Here is a 20,661-nt window from a genome sequence, read left to right as displayed (position 1 = left end):
TGCAACCATATTTTCCCAGCCAATATATTATTATTATATTATTATTATTATTATTATTATTATTATTATTATTATTTACTACCACCCTTCATCAAAAGACCTCAGAACAGTTCACAAGATACTGTAAAATATTCCTTGAGATTGCTGGAGTGAGGAGACAGGTGTAGCTGCCCAAGTGTCACAGGCGTCTTTTATTTCCCTCTTTTTCTTTTAAAACGTATTGTTATGAACAATGGAACTCTTCCCCTTCAACCTGACTGATCACCGATGCGTGTGTGTGTGTGTGTGTGATTTTGCCCACTTTATTTTTTCACTCAGGAAAAAACTATTCCAAGGCTATGCATTTATTTTTTCAACCTGCTTTATTATAATTATTGTATATTAAATAGGGAAGAGTTTTTTGGGAAAGGGAAAATTTGAAGCTGGGATTGCTGGGTTTATACAGAAGACAATAGAGACGGCTTGTTTTGAGAGCCAAAGCAGTCAACCTCACAAGCCCTTTAGCCTCAGAGTTCAAATCCTAGTTTTGCTGTAAATATACAGGTGCCTTGAAGCATTCGCTTGAATTCTCTCATCCTCAGCCTCCAGCCTGGAGCATAAAACTAGTAATGCTGCTCTCCCTTGCCGGGCTGCTGTAAGGATCACAGTTCCCCGGGATTTCAGAGAGGGTTTTCTCTCAGCCCCACCTGGAGATGCCAAGGATTGAACCGGGAACCTTCTGCATGCCAAGCAGGTGCTCTGACAGCCACCGCTAGTCACAAAGCAGAATAGTGAGACAATCCAATAATCTGATTCAGAGCAAGCTAACTTTGTACGTTCATTTGTGATGGTGGGTGATCACTTAGGAAACAGGCTATATAAAGACACTGAGGCTTTCTCTTCTTTGTATCTGACTAGGAAGGGTTTGTAAGGGAGGCAGGAGGATTCCTGGACCAGGTCCCTGCTGGCCCTGTAAGCACAAGTCACTGAGTAGTTGGAAATTTCCCAGAGCGGAGGAGGAGGAGGAGGGAGGAACAGGACAGGTGAGGGCGTGAATGAGAGAAGGAGGAGCCAGTGGAGTGGAAAACCTCACCTGTCACAACCTCTGGGAGGGTGGAGGCAGGAATCGGGAAATAAACAGCGAAACCCAACCGGGAGTCGAAGGAAGGAGGAGGAGAAGAAGAAGAAGAAGCGGAGAACCCAGGGCAAGCTTGTTGCTTCTTCCCTTCCCTCAGGAGCAGTTCAGGTTGCCTCTTCATACCTGGATACCTGGAGGAAACGACCTACCTGCTTCCCCCCCTCCCCCAGAAGGCATCTTCTCTCATGGGAGAAACTGGGCCCTGGTGCCCTGGTTGCTGACTGCCTTTCTCCCCTTCCTATTAACCTCCTCGAAGCCACAGCCCTGCCAGCGAAGGTTGGCATCCTGGCTCCCCACTTCTCCCCACTCTAACCCTCTGGATCCCGCCCCCCTTTCCCTCCTCTTTCTCCCCAGCCCCACTCCATGGCAACCACCACAGCTCCCTCCATGTTCCCTGAGGAGGAGGCTGCCCTCCGGACCCCTTTCCCTCTGACCCCACCTGCCCTGGGGGACGAGTTCTATCCCTTTGGGGGCGAGCGGCAACAGACGTTTGGGGGCGATGTGGCTGCTGGGGACGGGGACCCCGAAGAGGCGGACTTGGGGGTGCTGCTGCAGAGGAAGGAGCAGGACTTACTGCTGGCAGCTGAGCTGGGGAAGATGCTCCTGGAGCGCAATGAGGAGCTGGAAAGGCGCTTTGAGGAACTGGCCAAGGAGCACATGGAGACCAAAGAGGTAAGGGGGCACAGCGGAGGGTGTGATTTGGCGGGGAGAAGGTCAGGCCTGGGCTGGGGATTCCCTTCTCTGTCAGAAACCTTCCTGCTTGGCCTTGGGCCCCTCTCTTTCGCTCAACCTAGCCTACCTTTCTGGGTTGTTGTAAGGAGAAAATGGGATTGCCGCTGTTTATGTCACTGCGAGTTCTCTAGAAGGAATAGTGGCACCTGAGGTGGCGACACCTGGCAGCTGTTGAACTCCAGCAGCTCTCTGCCCAAAGTACAGTGGTACCTCGGGTTACATACGCTTCAGGTTACAGACTCCGCTAACCCAGAAATAGTGCTTCAGGTTAAGAACTTTGCTTCAGAATGAGAACAGAAATTGCGCGGTGGTGGCGCGGCGGCAGCAGGAGGCCCCATTCGTGAAAGTGGTACTTCAGGTTAAGCACAGTTTCAGGTTAAGAACGGACCTCTGGAACGAATTAAGTACTTAACCTGAGGTACCACTGTAGTTCTGTAGTTCTGGCTTTCATTTTTTCTGTGGGTGTCCTGTCCTCTTTCCAAAGCAACACTGCTGCTGTTATAACATCCCTCGAAACCCAAACTTGGGGTTTCCTGACTCCCTTGCTTTACACATCACGTACTGCTGGCCCGTGTAGGAAATCTCGCATATCTCGTCTAGAGCTTGGGGCAATCCTACATGCATGTGGGGACTGCTGTTGTGTGAACCCGCCACGGCATGCTGTTTATTACATAGAAGCTCTTTCGTAACATGAACCCTAGAGACAGAGGAAGCAGACTTGTACCAGGTTGGGCCATGGCACCATGTAGCTCAGCGTTGCCCACACTGACTGGCAGCAGCTCTCCAAAGTTTCTGGCAGGGGGCCTTCCCATTCCTACCTGCCCAGGACTGAGCCTGAGACCTTCTCTGCCAGAGATCTTTCCATTCTCTGGATTGCTGAGAAATTCCAGAGTTCAGTTTCATCCACCTCGCTCTAAACCCGTTTCGCCCCTCAAGTAATCCCCAAGGTCTTGGCCTAGGGTGAAGTTGGCACAGGCAACCTCTGGGCATGATACTTGTGGCAGCTGGTCGAACCAGTCTGGCACAGAGCAGGAGGGCACTGAGGAGGCGAGGTGGAGTTTGTGGTGACAGAGTGGGTATAATTAGCCAGCTAGAGGGAAGGAAGAACAGAGAGTGACCAAATGGAACTGAGGAGGAGGAGGAATAGAAAGCGCCCAGCATGAATCACCCACAAAGAACCTCACCCACCAGCTGTACCCTCCCGAGGCCCATATATTTCTGTGTTGCTTATGGAAACTGGGTGGAAGGATGCCAGCCACTTGCATTTATTTTATTTTTTTGCCTCAAGGGTGGAGGCCCAGGGTTGAAATTGGGCAATTGAGCTGAAAAGCGAAGCCAGAAATTGTCCCAAGCTTGTTAACACGACCTTGTCATTAATACGAGTTGCCATCCAAATCTGCAGCGAAATCCAAGGTGTGTCCAAATGGAAAGGAATCCATTGAAAAGCTTTCCCTTTTTTGGGTGTAGCCATCTGTCCTTGCTGTCACTGGGGGCACTTTCTCTAGGAACTTTCTCAAGCAGGACTGGCTTGCTCCAGGAGGGGAGTTTGCGCACAGGGCTTGTGGATTGTGAACATGTGAATTGCCTTGGCTTTCTGGATCAGACCAGACTGTTCTGTTTACAGTATCAATCTGCAAGAGGTCTCTGGGTTCCCTCAAGCAAGATATGCAGGTGCCTTCCCCTAGTGCCTGGTGCCCAGAGGTAGACTGCACCTGAACACTGAAGCTCCATTTAGTTACCTTGACTAATAGCCTTTTGCATCAAGGATTAGGGTCTGAGGTTTGAGGTCAGAGGGGTGTGGATTCCAGGAAGCCGTGAGCCTAGGCAACACTCTTTTCTTAAGACTTTACTGTGTCATCTGTTCATGCATATGACTGTAGGCGTCCTTATGTCTTATATGGATAGCCTTTGGTATATGGATAGCCTTTAAATACTGAGGGAAATGCAATTAAGGATTTGGATTGTCAGGTAAACAATATGCAAGAGATGGAATAATAGTTATACTTTCCTTCATAATAGGCAGCTCGGGGGTGGGAGTGGTGGCATACAATCTTATTTGCATGTGGATGTTACAGAAGCAAATAAGCTGGAGCAGAATAGTTACCACCAGAACCAGGAGTTTCAGAAAGGTACTTGAAATCATTGGAGGGGGCCTCCACACTGTCTCAATCAATATCGACCTGGGTAAATGCAGAGCTAGAAAGTCTACCAGCAGTGGCTGCATCCAGTTGTTGGTCCCTTCTAAGGGACACTGTTTGTGACTCACGTCTTGGCTGGTGGTGGAGAGATGGTTTTGTATGGAAGCAGAGCTTCCAGTTTATTTTTATTGTTCAGCCATCACGGCATACAATGCATCACAAATTTCTTCTTCTTCTTCTTCTTCTTCTTCTTCTTCTTCTTCTTCTTCTTCTTCTTCTGGAATTTCTAATCCAGATTTATATTTTAGCCATTAGTTACAATACAGCACATAGTTGCTGTTATGTAATTTAAAATATTGTTGCAGGCCACCCCTATCTCCAAGCGACATTCTAGGGGTTCTGTGCACTTATCCAGGGTTCGTGTTTCATTTGGGAATGAGGCACAGCGGAGACTGTGGTATTTTTATGATATGTGGTTTATTTCTGCATATATACAACCTGAGCCTACAATGGAGGGGCCCACAGCATCAACACCCCAAAAGGGTCTTGTTTCTCCCATAGCCCTGGCCTTGGATTCAAGCAGAAATCAAACAGCATGTTCTCTCTCTGCTTTTTCCAGCCTACAACCTTTTTCCCCCTAGGTCACATCACAGCCAACCCTAAAAACTCTGGCTTTTGTCCTTCCAACTATCTTAAGAGTTGAAGGAGGGGCCCCACCCTCTCTTTGCTTTCTTAACGGCTCATCGCCTTTCATTTGTTTTCTTAATGGCTCCTCTCCCAGGCGATTACCTGAGGGCGAAACTAGCCCGGTTCAGCTTTTAACACTTGTTGGGTCCAGGAATTTAGGGGAGTTCTGGACCTACAAACCCATATAGAGATCTTTAGACTACCTTTAAGGGCCCAAGTCCTCTCCAGGTGGCTTACAAGATAAAAACAGAGTACAGTATAGCACGATGTATTTTATAAATAAAACCAGCGATAAAGTATGAAGCAACAATCGGTCCCAAAATGTTAAACCCAGTAACAAGATATGCCTATCAATCCAACAAGTACACTCTGTGAGAAGGCCAAAGAAAACAGATGGATCTTCAGAGCTTTCCAAAAAGTCCTGCACTGAAGGGGTCTGTGGGACCCCAAATCCACCTCCAGACACCATTTCAAGAGCTTTCTGGGATTAGCAGAAGGAAAAGCAAAGTAAAGCTGAGTGTCCTCTGGATAGTGACTTCAGCCAAAGTCCTGGGTAACTTTCCTTAGCCTTTTCATGCAAAAAAAGCATACAGATCAAGATAGAACCTTGTGACACTCCAAAGTATTGGCTTTATATTGGCCAATCACCCCTCTAAAAGTAGAACACACTAAATTTCTATATCACCACTTATATAATGTGATGGCAAGCAAATAAAGCCTCAGTTAAATATATTGCTAAAGCCAGGAGAAATATAGCCAACTTTATGAGTTACGTCAATGTTACTGCTAGCAATTAAAAATGTTGTAAAGGTAAATCAGTATTTTTAGTTCTTCAGTTTGCTTGGGAGAGATTCCCCTCTCTCCTTCCATGACCTGTGGAGCAAGGGAGGTTTTCAGTTGATGGTTCCCACAAGAGCAGAAGTGAGACTTCTCTGGTATCTTTCAAAACTTGGCTTTCTCACCAAAGATAGCATCAGTTGGCATCGAGCCAAGAAGGGTGGAGGAACCTGTCTGTTTCAAGTTCTTTCCATTTTTCATCCCTGCCACAATCTTAAATTCAGTTCTTCGCATCTCTACATTAAAAAATTAAAAAATCCAAATGAAAATTCATCTGAATTTTACATGTGACCTGAAGAAGGATTGATGGTGAAACCAGTCTGGGAATTGTAGCTCTGTGAGGAGAATAGGAGTCCTCCCAAAAAACTCTCAGCATCCTTAACAAACTACAGTTCCCAGGATCCTTTGGAGGAAGCCGTGACTGTTTAAAGTGGTGTGATACTGCTTTGCGCATACAATTTAGCTGTGGCCACTGTGTTTTTATTGCATATGAATAATTTTATCCCTGCTTTTTGGACGCTGCCCTGGGGCCCTTGCAGGAAAGGCATTTTAGAAATGTTTGCACTCAATAATAAATTCACAGCTCCCTGTTACATTTGGCCCTAACTCTTCTCTCTGGCCTCTCCCAGCGACTGGAGCAAGAGAAGCACGAACTCCGCCTGCACCTTGAATCCAGAAGTGCTGAATTTGAGACTCGCGTGGCGGAGCTGGAGACTGACCTGGCCACGGTCCGAGCCCAGCTGGGGCAGAAGCGCATGGAGCAGCAGGACACTAGCCGGGAGAGTTCGCAGGCCGTCCTAGACCTCTCGGAGCAGAACCAGCGCCTGGTGGAGCAGCTCAGTCAGGTAAGGGGAAAGGAGACGCAGCTCACAGAGATTCCTCAAGTCTGTGAGGGAAAGAGAGGCAAGAGGGATCGGCTGGGATGTCGGCCACTACTTCCCCTTTTCCTTACCTAAGGGAAACCGGTGCTTTTTAACATTTGTGTGACGGGCAGGAATTCCGCAGGTGTAGCTTTCGTCAACTGCTTCCCCGTGCTGGGAAGTGCTGTGTCTGTTGAATTCACATAGCATACCCTCCAACATTTCTCCGATGAAAATAGGGATGTCCTATTCCATAATAATTTTATTATTTAAACCCCACCCATCTGGCCTCCACATGCAACTGCTGGGTGACCTTGGGCTAGTCACACTTCTCTGAAGTCTCTCAGCCCCGCTCACCTCACAGAGTGTTTGTTGTGGGGGAGGAAGGGAAAGGAGAATGTTAGCCGCTTTGAGACTCCTTCGGGTAGTGATAAAGCGGGATATTAAATCCAAACTCTTCCTCCTCCTTCTGCTTCTGTGTTGCCCCAGTCACTCTGGGTGGCTTCCAACATATATAAAAACATAATTAAACATTAGGAAAACACCGTCCTTGTACAGTGCTGCTTTCAGGTGTCTTCTAAAGATTTTCTAGTTACTTATCTCCTTGGCCTAGGGGTCGCATAACTCCATACCATCCAACATTAATCCAAAGAAAATAGGGGTGTCCTCCTCGCGACGGGGTGAGCTCCCATTGCTCGGTCCCTGCTCCTGCCAACCTAGCAGTTCGAAAGCACATCAAAGTGCAAGTAGATAAATAGGTACCACTCTGGCGGGAAGGTAAACGGCATTTCCGTGCGCTGCTCTGGTTCGCCAGAAGCGGCTTAGTCATGCTGGCCACATGACCCAGAAGCTGTACGCCGGCTCCCTCGGCCAGTAAAGCGAGATGAGCGCCGCAACCCCAGAGTCGGCCACGACTGGACCTAACGGTCAGGGGTCCCTTTACCTTTAAGGAAAAGCAGGACATTCTGGGATCAAATCAGAAACTGAGGCGGCTTCTGTAAATCCGGTGCTGTCCCTGGAAAATAGGGACACTTGGAGGGTCTGACATCGCACAGCATACCTTAGCCAACCTGGTGCCTTCTGGATATTTGGAACAGGACTTCCATGGGAGTCATAGTTCAAGACACCTGCAGGGCACTGGGTTAGCAGACGCTGATTTGGCAGTTACAGTGGTACCTCAGGTTACAGACGCTTCAGGTTACATATGCTTCAGGTTACAGACTCCGCTAACCCAGAAATAGTACCTCAGGTTAAGAACTTTGCTTCAGGATGAGAACAGGAATCGTGCTCCGGCGGCGCGGCAGCAGCAGGAGGCCCCTTTAGCTAAAGTGGTGCTTCAGGTTAAGAACAGCTTCAGGTTAAGAACAGACCTCTGGAATGAATTAAGTACTTAACCCGAGGTACCACTGTACGTTGAATGCTTCACCCAACATGCCACTGATAAAAGCTTGGGAACAAGGTCACCGGTCCAGATTTATGGCTGCAGTTTGTGTGAGCGCAGTCTTATATGCAAATTACTAGTGGGGATGGAAGCCAAATATTTGTGGGGGCCTGGAATATGTTTGAGTGTGTGAGGTGGTGGTCCTGTGAAAAGCTGGGGCAGACGGGAGGCTGGATTGCCATCTTGTGTACATTCAGAAAAAAGCATGTGTGTCAGCCTTACCGGGAGCTGCACAATCTCAGCAGGCAGGCAGGTGTTTTTGTGTGTGTATGTGGTGCAGATTGGACACTTCTGCAAAACGACGACTCCCTTCCTGCAGAGAGCTAGTCTGTGAGGAAGAAGTGGTCTGTCTTAGCATTGTACGCTTCCTGCTATTGCTGATGTTCTGTGCGCAGAGAGGGGTTCTTTTGTTATTGTTTCGGAGGGGGTGAGAATATAAGGCAGCTTCCTGCTTCCATGCAAATACCAGCTCACCAGCGCCACAGAAGGAGGGACAGAGGCGCACGCCATGCTTGAACTCCGAAAATAGAACAAGGAATTCATTGAGTCAAACAAGCCATGTGGGCTGAGATCACAGTGCCATAGCATCATCACCCAGACTGGCAGGTTTCCAGGAATGTAGGAAACTAATTGCGGGGAGGAGCTGCTAATGAGGTCAAATAAATTAGACAAACCTTACGAAGTGTTCCGTTTGCTGCAAAAGTCGGATACGTGCATAATAATGAATCAGATTAGACTTTTTAAACTGGGACAGTCCCCTAAAAGGATGTTCCCTTCTGCCCTTATGGGCTCTGGATTGGTCACTCTCTTGACTTTGATGGTTCCTGGAACTTGTAGAACCAGTTAGGGCACCTACAGACAGGTGTTTGTGGTGGGGTGTCTGTTCCTCAGGTATGCAAGGCTATTTTTTTCCCATGGTCCACATGACTTAATTGGCACCAAAGCACCTCACCCCCCAGCCCTCAGTTAATTTGCTATTGAGCCAAGTTGCATTAATTTACAAAACCCTGAACAACTTGGGTCCAGGGTACCTCAGGGACCAACTGAACTCTTTCACACCAGCCTAATGCCTGATGCAGACAGGACTAATCTGGATTGACCACTGGTCTGACTCAGCGTGAGGCAGCTTCTGGCGTTCTATTTCCTGCTGTGTGAAACAGACAATTAACAGCACAATACTAACTATATCTGATCAGAAGTTAGTCCAATTGAATGCAACCGAGGCTTATTCCCAGGTGTGTAGGGTTAGGGTAGCAGCCTACATTGTTCTGGAAACTGGCTTCCAGGAAACATCATCACCAAATCTGGTAGCTCTTCTTTGTGTTTAAAGGTATATTCTACGTTTCTCATACCCTCCAACACTTTGAAGCCAAAATCCCTGACTCCATCTTCCTGGACACCATCTTCCGTTTTTTATCATGAGAGCACAGCTGCCATTTTGGTTGCTGTGATCTCGCGTGATTTTGGGCCCAAGTTTCCCCTTTTAAAAAGCGCTTTTGGGGGGCACTGCACCCAAAATCGTGCATTTTGGGACACTGCACAGTAAAAAAGGGATGTCTCAGTTTTTCCCAGGACACTTGTGGGGTATGCTTTCTGCCATTGTTGGCATCTAAGGCAGCTTGCAAAATACCAGAAAACTTCATTATAATAAAATACATTACTACAACTTCAAGGATGTGTTTTCGTTTAAACTTCAGGTCTCTCATCCTCAGCACGCTTAGGGGAGCCTGGGCAGGGGAGAATATAGTGCACAGATCACAGAGGTGTGGGGCTTTGCTGCAAACTTCATACCAGAGGAAAAAGAGCTCTTAGCCCGAAGGGAAGGCACTCTGCATATGTTCGGTGGCATCCTCTTCTCTCATGTCACATACCACTCAGACTGAATATTTGGTGAAGGTGAATGTGCGCCATACATATGCTCAGATGCAGATTTTACTTCATCACAGCCGAGGACTGAGGTCTAGTGCAGAAAAACTGGTTGAAGTGTCAATTTTTTGCCAAACCAAAACCTAACACCTGTCAACCACCCCAAAGGTCACACACCTGGAGCAGCGGCTGCAGGAAGAACTGGCCTTGTTACGCGGGGAGCATCGGACTTTGTCCCTTAGCAGCGCTGAACACGCGGCCCGGGCACAAAGCCTGCAGGCAGAGGTAAGACAGGAGATCTTCAAACTAGCAGATGGGGCAAGGAAGGCACTGGGGAACAGGGAAATACTACGTTTCCCCCTCTAGCCCTCTTCAAGAAGCTGCCTCTGAAGCTGAGACTTATGGCTTTACCATGGAATAAGACAATGGTGGCCAAAATCACAATCATTAGTTTTTGAAGTGATGCTGGGCCTTGTTGTTCACAGAAGCCCTCCTCGATTTCCCACACCTGAGTCTTAGTTGTGCAGGGGGTTAGGTGTGGCTGCTTGTGGCTACTTGGGTCACCTGAGCAAAAGGACGTTCTGCATACGCTCACAGAAAGCGGGTGGCATCCAACTAAATTGACCCATTGAAACTAATGGGCAGTTACCTCCATGTGTTTCAATGGATCTGCTCAGCGTACCATTAATGCTAGAGGCAACCCCTTGCTGTGGAGTTACATGCTGCCACCCAGCCTCACGCTGCCATTAGGATAGCAAAATGGCTGCCTTGAGATGTGGGCCATTTTGTGTGCCATTAAAGGGTGGCATTTATACGATTTGCTGTTGTTATTATTATGTGTTTTTTTTCTAAGGATAGGGAGTGGGATGGATAGATAGCTCAGTCGGTAAAACATGAAACTCTTAATCCCAGAGCTGTGGGTTCGAGCCCCACGTTGGGTGAAATATTCCCTCATTGCAGGGGGCTAGACTAGATGACCCTTGTGGTCCCTTCCAGCTCCACAAATCTTTTATTTTTATATCCCTCCTTTGGCAGGAAAATGCCCTGTTTACCTGGCCCAACAGAATAGGACACGGGAACCCCCTGGGAGGTGCTAGCTCTGAACCACAACCACTTGGTGGATCTGGGAATGAAGATCTGGGGCGTAGCTCCGACCATTTTATTTGCTTTCATGCACATTCCTTTCCCCTAGAACCTTATGTTACAAGAGCGGAAGCGAGATCTGGAGAAGCAGACCCATCAGCTGCGGGAGGAGAACGAATCCATCCAGGCGCTGGTAGACACACTGCACAACAACCTCCTCCTCCTCCGTAACGAGAGCCGAGAGAAGGAGCTGCGGGTAACTACTAAGCAAGGGGCTCATTGAGGCTCAAGGGTGAAAATGGGAGGTGTGGGGCAGGGGTGGCCCCTGGAACGCTCCTCAAACCACACCCTGATGGTTTCCACCCTATGCATGCCCTGGTAATGCCTCTCGCTTGTCTGGATGGAGGCTAGAGAGAGACGTGTGAGCCGAAAAAATCCTAGTGCACAAAGGTTGACGTAGACATTCATTGCCCCACCGACTTTTGCTCCAGGCCCCTCGTCCTCCGCTGGCCTGTGGCCCTCAGGAGATTGCCTAAAAAGGAAACGCGGCTTTCTGGCTGGGGAAATGTCCTCACCCTTGGGGACAGTCAACTGAAAACAAAGACGAGGGACACGTGGCTTGTGTGTAAGAGAATGAGGAAGGCGTTTTTGTGGTTAATGCAGAAAATGAGGAAGGGGAGGACTCATTGGTCGGTGCCCCTCACAGAGGCACGTTCGTGCTCCTCCATACCCACTTCCTGTTTCTCCTCCCAAGATGCAGCAGGTTGAAGTGGAAGCTGAGGAGCTCCGGGCCTCCAACCGTCGCCTCCAGCATCAGGTCAAGGAGATGAAGGAGGAGATCCGCCTGCACGATTTAGACACTTCAGTCACTTCTATCCAGTCTGAGATTGAAAGTAGCTTGGAGGATGCTCCTGGAGCACCTGGGAAGGCCCCTAAGGTACGGGAGAAAGGAAGCGGTGATGGAGGGCATCTAAGTTCACCTGTTTGTGTCATGGGCAAAGTTTCCAATGCCAAAATAAGATTGCTGTCCATGTGCCAATTTGGGAAATGTACACTGCTGGGCATACTGATTCTCCACCAGTCTTTCCCACACAGCGCAAATTCAAAAATATGTCTGTTTGGAAAGACTGAAGCATACTATCTTTTCTTTTTCTTTTTTTTACTAAGTTGCAGGGGGGGCGGGGATAATGCTTGCAATCCAGAACGAAGCTGAGTTGTTGTTTTTTAAGTGGGTGGGAGGAGGAATTCACATTTAAGTGCAAATTATATCCTCCCCCTCCACTCCAAAATGCTTAGTTAAGGATGCTGTTAGATTTATAAGTGGGGGGAAGGCTGTGTTTTCATAGCATGATAATACACAGTTTATGGGCTCAGCGGAACATATACAGAATTACACTGCGCAATATCTTTTAAAAAGACGAGAGTTGTAGCTAGTGCTGGTTCTCCTCAAAGCAGACCCATTAAAACCGATGACTCTAGGTTAGCCATGTTCATTAACTTGTGTTCTAGTAGCACTAGCACTGGATACAGCCCCATCCCTCTGAAGACCAATTTCTGGAAACTGCAGGAGGGGAGAGAGGGGGCTCTTGTTCTCAAGTCCTGCTTATGGCTACTTACCTGGGAGTAAGTCCTGTTGAATTCAGTGAGATTGAATTCAGTGAATAGACATGTATAGAACTGTGCTGCACAATGCACTTCAAAAACATTTCTCGATTCTAAATATGTACATAGCTTCTGTTTTGCAGTGCTGCAATTAAGCTCAGTTACACTGCAATCCAGCGAACATGTGTACAATGGGACTTACTCTCAGGGAAACCTGCATAGGTTTGCAACCTTAAGTCACATGTCCAAAGTCACACAGATGGGAGGCTTGTGCTATATGAAGAATTCCCATGAAAATATGTTCTGGGCATTTGAAGACTTACTGTCCTGTATAAGCAACTGCTGTGACTCACCTTAGAGTCAGCTGCGTCTTAGTGTCATTGAGATCTCGTTGGTTTATGGGTATGTGTTTGGATTTCTTTGTCTGCTTTAGCTGATGGCCAAAGGCACCTGCAATGGCTCCTGTCATACCCCCACAGCGGCAAAACACCCCTCAAAGAGGCTGGAAGAGGAAGGAATTGACTATGCCAAACGGGTGTCAGCTCTGAGTCACCAGGAACAGGATCTGCTGAGACAGAAAGAAGCGGAGATCATGAAACTTCAGGATCAGGTAGTGTGTGCTGTGCTTTCCCCACCAGAGGATGCTATATTGTGGAGTGGCATGATTTTCCTTCTAAAAAGCATTTAAAAAAAATTATTTTCCCATTTTCAGATTACACTACAGTATGTAGAACTCTGCAATTTAAAGACTGAGATTGAGAGCCAGAGGCGCCTGTATCAAGAGAGCAACCGGGACGAAGCACTGAAATTAGCCATAGTAGATCGAGATGAGGCTATAATAAAGTGAGTTGATTGCATATTTATTCTTTCTCTCTCTGTGTATAAATGTATATATGGACACACACATATACATACCTACTAGGCGCTGTGCCCCTGCTCACTTTGCCCCTCATCCTGCCCCACTTGCCAATCTCCCCCATCACTTAAATCTTGCCAAAACCACCTCCCTCCGTTTATGCCTGCTTGCTTCCATCTCCCTCCATCACGGGCCCAGCAACTCTCAGAAGTCTGTCATCAGATCGCAGTGCTACCTGTTGGCAGACATGTGAACTGCCATGTGACGACAGCCTTACCTTTTTATTATATGTAAGATATATATTTATCTCTGCTGCTTTTTTGAACCACAGTACCAGCCACAGAACATCTTATTCATAATGGCTTCTTCTTTCATCAGTGATCAAATTACTCTCCAGTTTCTGTCAAATTGTCTCTCCCAAACACTCAGTTCTCTTCTAAAAACCTTTAAAGGGATGGTCACAAAAAATAAGAAAACCGGACAAGTTACCCTATAATTCAAAGTAGCATAGGAAGCTGTTTTCTATTGAGTCAGACCACAGGCTCATCTAGTTCAGTATCATCTACTTCAGGGCCTCCAGCTGTTTTTGGACTACAACTCCCATCATCCCTAGTTAGCAGGACCACTGGTCAGGGATGATAGGAATTGTAGTCCTAAAACAGCTGGAGACCCAAATTTGGGAAACCTTGGTCTACTATGACTGTCAGAAGCCCTCTGTCTAGAGGAATTAGATATTGCCTTCTGCACACAAGGCAGATGCTCAGTCTTTCAAGCACCGCCACCTGTTTTTTGGGCTGTGTAATTCAGGGCGTTTCCAGACTGGTGCTATTGATTTGGTGCTCTTGCACAGCAAACCTGCTTCGCTATAAATTTGGATTTTTTTTGTGATAAAGGAAGTGATGGGAAATTGCATTCGAAAGTGTGGGATAACAACACAACATCACATAACCTCCCTGCAAACAAATCAGAGCAGCAGTTTCGGTCCCGGAGTAAACCTGCCGCCTTCGTTAAATATCCTCAAAATACCTACTGTTGTTTGAGAGGCTGCAATGTTTACGCCCGCAGGTTAATGAGTAACCTTAAAGGCAGGGAATTAACTCAAATGATCTTAATCGGTTCACAGCTGTATGCATTTCTCTTCTGCAGTGTTTTAAAGCGAATGTTCTAGCTCCAGGAAACCCTTTCTTCAGAGGAAAACCCTCTATGTCTGCCCCTGTGAGCCAGAGAGGATTCTGGGAACCTCCTAGAACACTCATTCCGTTTATGCAGGGTCCCTCCATTCCTCGTGTAATTTGAGAATCTGCCTTGGAGCACTAAGAACACTCCTTTACAGCTGCCCAGTTTAAGGGCTGATCGTAAATGGCGGCAGAGTCAGGAAAGTCCAGTCCGGCAGCCATTGATGAAGGGCTCCATGGATTACCCCCACCCCGTCTGCAGGCAACAGGGAAGGGGGAAGTTTTTAAACCATGGAATTGTGACATCTTCAGGCTGAACTGGGAACTGCATGTAAATTACTGAGCCTTCATCCTGATTTGCTTGCACAAAGCTTGCGCAGAGGTTCGATAGTATATCCAGTCCTTATTGAGCATTTATCCTGATTTGTTTATGGGGTGATTATTCGACAATGAACGTGCTTTCTGGTTTGCTTGTGGGATGTTTACACGTCTTCCTGTTAGTTGATCATTCATTCATCCCACAATTCTCAGTGCATTTCTCTGTCACTTTCCAAACAGCAAAAAGTTTAATTCTTATTTTAAACTGGATTGCTTGTGCTGTGGGTGGCGAGGTCCTTTAACCCACTTTAGCTAGGCAGATCTATGGTATGTGCTTGAATCCCTCCCATGAAACAGTGACAACCTGGAGGACCTTGTAATGTACGAGGCTGTGATCCTAACCCCACTTACCTGGGAGTAAGGGCATTTCCAGACAGTCACTATTTTGGGGTGGGATTCAATCACTTAACCGGGAAATTCCAAGGGCTTACACAACAAACTCACTTCCCAAAAATGTCAGGGCTTTTGCAATAGGGTAAGCGAAGGGAAAATGAGCTGGAAATTGTGGATTAACACTTGCTGTGATTCAACATCGTCTAACCTCCCCCAAACTAAATCAGAATGAATGATCAATAAACAGACCATCTGAAAGCACCCAGTGAATTCACTGAGTAGAGGTGGTTAGGCTTGTAGCCTTATTTATCTTTTGGTGTATGTCTCTATACACTGTCTTATCAGGAAAGGCGAGATGGAGTTGGAACTGGCAAAAGTCTCCCTGGAACGGGATTCCATGAGCCAGCAGCTATTGCGTGTCATTCGCCAGAAGATGGCCCTTTCCCAGGAGCTGGAAGCTTGGCAAGTGAGTAAGAAAAAACACCAGAATATATACACACACACACACACACACACACACACATATATATATATATATATATATATATATATATATATATGAAATTTAACCCAGAACATTTTAAACTGCACCAATTGTCCTTCCAGTTTATATGCTGGAAGCCGAAGGAAGCAGCCAAAAGGGCCCAGGGAACTTCATAGTAGCAAACGCAACATTTTTAAAATCCCAAACTGCAAGTCAGACAACAGCTTTTTGGCTCCTGCCGTGCTTAATAAATTCCAGATCTGCGCAGTGACACAAATGGGATGAGCGTGAGAATTTCTGATTCTCTCCCTGCATTCACAATTTGTTCCAAGTTTGCTTTATGGATTCATTCCAGTTCTGAACAGGGACTGAAAAGAAAGGAAGGGAAAGAGACCGTGACAGGGTAAGAAGAGGAGGAGAAGTAGCAGCAGCAGCTGGGAGATGACGAATAAGAAGAACAGGGTAGCAAACACAAAAATGTATTTATTTATTTGTTTATGGGGTCTTTGTCCCATTTTTTCAGACAACGATTGTCTCCCAAAGCAGCTCACATCAATTAAAAGAGGGGAAGAGCCTCTACTGCCATCAGGCTCACAAACCTGATCACCTTGCCTCAAAAAGGATATTGTAGAGCCGGAAAAGGGCAACCGAGGGGCTGAAGCCACTGCCCCCATGAGGAAAAGTTAAAACGTATGGGGCTCTTTAAGCTTAGAAGAAAGGAGAGGTGTTTTTCTTCCTCTCTCATAATGTTAGAACTTGAGGCCATCCGATGAGGCTGCACAGTAGGAGATTCAGGGCAGGAAAAAGGAAGCATTTCTTCACACAGCACCTAGTGAAACTGTGGAACGATGTAAGGAAGGCCACCAATTTGGATGGCTTTAAAAGAGGAATAGACAAATTCACAATTTAGGAGAGCTGTTGTGGTTACATCCGCTTTTCTTTCCTGCCACACAGGATGATATTCAGTATATCATTCACCAGCAACTGCTGCAGAAGCACCAGGAAGAGACCCACCCCATCACTTCGTCGCCTAGAAGCCCGGCGGAAGGCAAGAACTCTCCTTTCTATCGCCGTGGCACCAGCATCCCCAACGGCACTGGCTTCTTCTCACTCTTCCGGAAAAGCTGAGGAGCTGGACAGGTGGTGGAGGGAATATCAACGCCAGAACTCATTGGTGGTGGAAGTGGCAGCTGTCGATGAGACCAAGGCTTGAGGTGGCCAGGGCGGAAATGGCTTCTGGGCCTCTTAGCAGCTTGTCAACTAACTCCAGGCCAAAGGAATTTGTTCTCTGGTTCCATTACATTGCTCATACCTGATCCGCTGTTCACACTCTATACACACAGAGGATACTCGCACATGTTGTAATAGGAGCAGAGCCACACTTCCGGTCCCAATAGCAGAGCGTTGAGTGTGGAGATCTGTGACTGTACAGGAACCAGCATGCAAGACACACAGGGGTCCATACTCCTTGCACGGATCTTGTGGGCGGGGCTAGCCCGGAACATGATGTCGGGGCGGGCCCAGGAGTTTTGTTTACAAGCATGCACACGATGTGTGGATATCACATGCGTATGGTTAGCCTGGGGCCACGATGTCAGGGTAGGGTCGGGGGTCCCTTTGTACTGGAGATGTGCTTTACAGGTGAGAGAAAAGGGGAGAGAAAGACAGGGAGATTGGAATGTCCATTGCAGTAGGGCAGAAAGCCCTATGTACAGTCATGCCTCGGGTTACAGCCGCTTCAGGTTGCATCTTTTCGGGTTGCAGACCGCCAAAACCCGGAAGTACCGGAATGGGTTACTTCCGGGTTTCGGCGGTTGCGCATGCGCAGAAGCTCTAAATTGTGCTTTGCGCATGCGCATAAGCACCAAATCGCAACCTGCACATGCGCAGACGCGGGTTGCGAGCGCTGTGGGTTGCGAGCATGCATCCCGCACGGATCACGTTCGCAACCCGAGCTTCCACTGTATTAGGAAGGAAGGGGAGAGAAAGAGAATAAGGAATATGGGGTGCTGGCGGTGGAAGGGAGTAAGAAAGAAAGTTGGTAAGAGTAAGTTGATAAGAAGGAAGGAGTGGAAAGGAATAAAAGGTAATTAATAATGGCAAGAAGTTTGGGGTTCTGCTACACCCCACTTTTGCCCTTTGGGCATGCCCACTTTGACATGTGGCCCCGGAGTGCTGGCCTTTGGGCAATGTGGCCCTCAGCCAGAAAAAGGTCAGCTGCCTCCGTTTTACAGACTTCTGTGCTCAGTGCGCAGGCAGGAGGTGCAGGAAATGATGCTGGGAGCTGGCCCAGCGGTGCAACTCTGTTCCTATTGCAACACGTGCGTTGGGTTCCTAAGAACATCGGAAGAGCTCTGCTGGATCAGGCCAAAGGCCCCTGTTGCCCAATGTTTTGTTTTCCCGACAGCCAGCCAGATGCCTGTGGGAAGCGTGCAGGTACTACTACTCTCCCTCCTTGAGGACATGGTATTCAGAGGCCTCCTGTCTCCAGCAATGGAGGGAGGTTTCATGACATTTCTCCGTCAGCGAGACTGACATGCTGAGCTGTCCATCTGAGTTCTAATGATAGACCAATTTGAGCACTAATGTGACTAATGCGGTGACAAGATATTTCCTTGCATTTTAATAGTCTGCTTGGAACAACTGCGGGTTCCAAGTTACACCCTCAGATCAGCCGGTCCTGTCAGTCAGGGCCCCAAGTACCTAACAAAATGATTCATCTGAAATGGGGGCACTTGTATCCAACTGGCGATAAAAGTTACCACAGGCTACCACCACCGATTGGGTGGCATCAGCCGGCCACATAGCTACTGTGGGGCAACTAAAAACATTCACATGGTTGGATGCAGTTTCCAGTGCCAGTGGAATTACTCGCCATATAAATAAACTAGCTTATTTTGCACCTCTCTTCTTTTTTAAAAAATACCTTTAGCCTTCCAATGCCAGCTGGCCTGTCTGTGTTCCAGCAAATGTTCCAAGTTTGCCCAGCAAGAGCCATGATTCAGCTAAGTGGATTTTTCTAGAGGATGTTGCAGATGCAAACCTGCAATGTCAACATCATCCAAATTTCCCTATAAAAAATAAAATAAATCACTGGTCTTTTACTCCCTTTCATACTTAAAAGCTGTGGGGCTGGCTAGAATAATAATCTTTCCCTCCGTAGTGAGTGGGGAAGAATTTATGCTGACTTCTTAGAAGTCTGGGGAGAAATGGCTGACAAACTGTTAGCCGCGGTACTTGATGACCCCTCTGAAGGTTCTAACTGTACTAGCACTTTACTTCCCTGCGAAACCCTGGTTTGCTGTTTTGGGGGCAGCTTCCCATGCTTTCCCGTGCACTGACAGCAAGTCCACACCCACCCCATACATTTAAAGCACATGGCACCCCCCAGAGAATCCTGGGATCTCAGTTTGTTAAGGGAGCTGGGTAGTGTAGTTCTGCCTGTGGGTGGGCAAACTACAATTCCCAGGATTCTTTGGGGGAAAGCTCAGTCAGTCGAGCTTAATCTCAGGGTCGTCAGTTTGAGTCCCACATTAGGCAAAAGATTCCTGCATTGCAGAGGGTGGACTAAATGACCCTCTGGGGTGTCTTCTAACTCTAACAATTCTCTGTTTCTATAATTAAAATGTTCTTTAAATGTATATTCTGAACATGACTGAAAATGAGAGGTTCTGAAGGCGTGCCTTCCTCTGAGCTTGGGCTTTGCTAAGTGTGGGGCACCCTCTGTATTGGGTAGTGGAACCAGTTGCTATGAGGAGGAGGCATAAGGTGGAGCCTTGCAAATACTCCTTACGAACTTTGCACACCAGCAGGGGCAGAATGACCCCCTTCAGTAGGCGGCAGTATTACTACCCACGGAGCATTAGGGGCCTCGCTTTATCTAGATTTTCCTTGCTGTTCATGTGCTCGGTGGTGGGTGACTTGTGCATACATTTATGCAAATGAACAATGATTACTTTGTCACATGGGCACCGCCAGCAGAGGGTACTGCTGTACTTTCATCTCCTTCCACCCTTTCCCCTTACTGTTGCAAAAAATGGGGGGAACCCCCAAAACCGATACTATTTTGCCAGTGTGTCACTTTTCAGCTGCTTAGGACAGGCAACAATTTGCAAAGCCAAGCCGCTGGGAAGAGCCAAGACAGAGAAAATATTTATCTACGAAGCAGAAGATGTATATTGTTATAGAATATTTTTGGTTGTATATTTTGTTAATACAGATTTAATACTATTCTGTTTATTAAATAAAGAAGTATGGTTCTTAAACCTCACGCCTCCCTCACTGTCTGATCTAGGGAAGCAGGTTCTTTGGGAGGGAGGTTGCGGCCTACTCACACAGAGCAGGGAATGCTGGGAAGGTTGGGCACCTCTTAGTGGAACCAATAATTCTAGGAAATTCTAAGGAAACAGTGCTTAAGTTTGCAAAACTTTGTCTCAGCCAACTTGTAATCGGGGCCTTGGATGTTGCCTAGAAGCTGCACATGCTCAAAGTTGTGAGCTGGTGACACGCTGCAACATTTTGTTATTGGGGGGGGAGAGCCCTCACTTGTACCTTCTGAAAGCCAATCTGGAGAGATTAACAAAAATGCTGTTTCTGTTTTAATAGGCAGACTGCTTTTTCCATCACCCCTCAGCAGTGGTGGTGGGGAATAACTATATTTCCTGTTACCATCAGATCAAAATTTAAACCAATCTGATCAGAGTATTATTCTTTGGCGGTCACTTGAAGCCAAGAAAAATTGTCTTCCATGAACACGGTCTTAACAGTGAATCTGTAAGTGGATCTACATGTCCTTCCACAGTGGGGACATAGGTTTCTGGATGGGAGTTGATCATGGTGAGGGTTTGCCAAACGTACCTCCCTCTTAGCACATTTCTCCCTCTCATCCTGAGTTTGAGTGTCCAAAGGCTATTCTCCAACTGGAGCGCTCGCATGCCAGGGTTTCCCAATTGTCGATGTTTATACTACATTTGCCTTGAGAGTGTCTTTAAACCTCTTTTGTTGACCACCAGCATTACACTTTCCATTTTAAAGTTTGGAATAGAGTAGTTGCTTTGGAAGACGGTAATCAG

General features: G+C 47.2%; 1 protein-coding gene across 1 annotated transcript; it reads left to right on the top strand.

Annotated features, from left to right (window-relative positions):
* Positions 1 to 922: 922 nt before the first annotated feature.
* Positions 923 to 19,854, top strand: BICDL2 (BICD family like cargo adaptor 2). The gene is made up of 9 exons (XM_080977516.1): positions 923 to 1,789; positions 6,141 to 6,356; positions 9,847 to 9,963; positions 10,871 to 11,017; positions 11,516 to 11,698; positions 12,797 to 12,973; positions 13,076 to 13,206; positions 15,451 to 15,571; positions 16,544 to 19,854. Exons 1-9 carry the CDS (start codon positions 1,481 to 1,483, stop codon positions 16,715 to 16,717), a joined length of 1,575 nt encoding a protein of 524 aa, XP_080833642.1. The 5' UTR covers positions 923 to 1,480; the 3' UTR covers positions 16,718 to 19,854.
* The last annotated feature ends 807 nt before the right edge of the window (positions 19,855 to 20,661 follow it).

The sequence above is a fragment of the Podarcis pityusensis genome (genome assembly GCF_964106645.2).
Source record: "Podarcis pityusensis genome assembly, chromosome: 13".
In the NCBI taxonomy this organism is placed as follows: Eukaryota; Metazoa; Chordata; class Lepidosauria; order Squamata; family Lacertidae; genus Podarcis; species Podarcis pityusensis.
Note: the sequence above shows the minus strand (reverse complement) of the source record. Positions and strands in the feature narration are given on the sequence as shown.

Coding starts and splice junctions, on each gene's coding strand:
- BICDL2 (XM_080977516.1), top strand. CDS start 1,481: ATGGCAACCACCACAGCTCCCTCCATGTTCCCTGAGGAGGAGGCTGCC. Junction 6,357..9,846: donor TGGTGGAGCAGCTCAGTCAG/GTAAGGGGAAAG, acceptor ACCACCCCAAAG/GTCACACACCTGGAGCAGCG. Junction 11,699..12,796: donor CACCTGGGAAGGCCCCTAAG/GTACGGGAGAAA, acceptor TGTCTGCTTTAG/CTGATGGCCAAAGGCACCTG.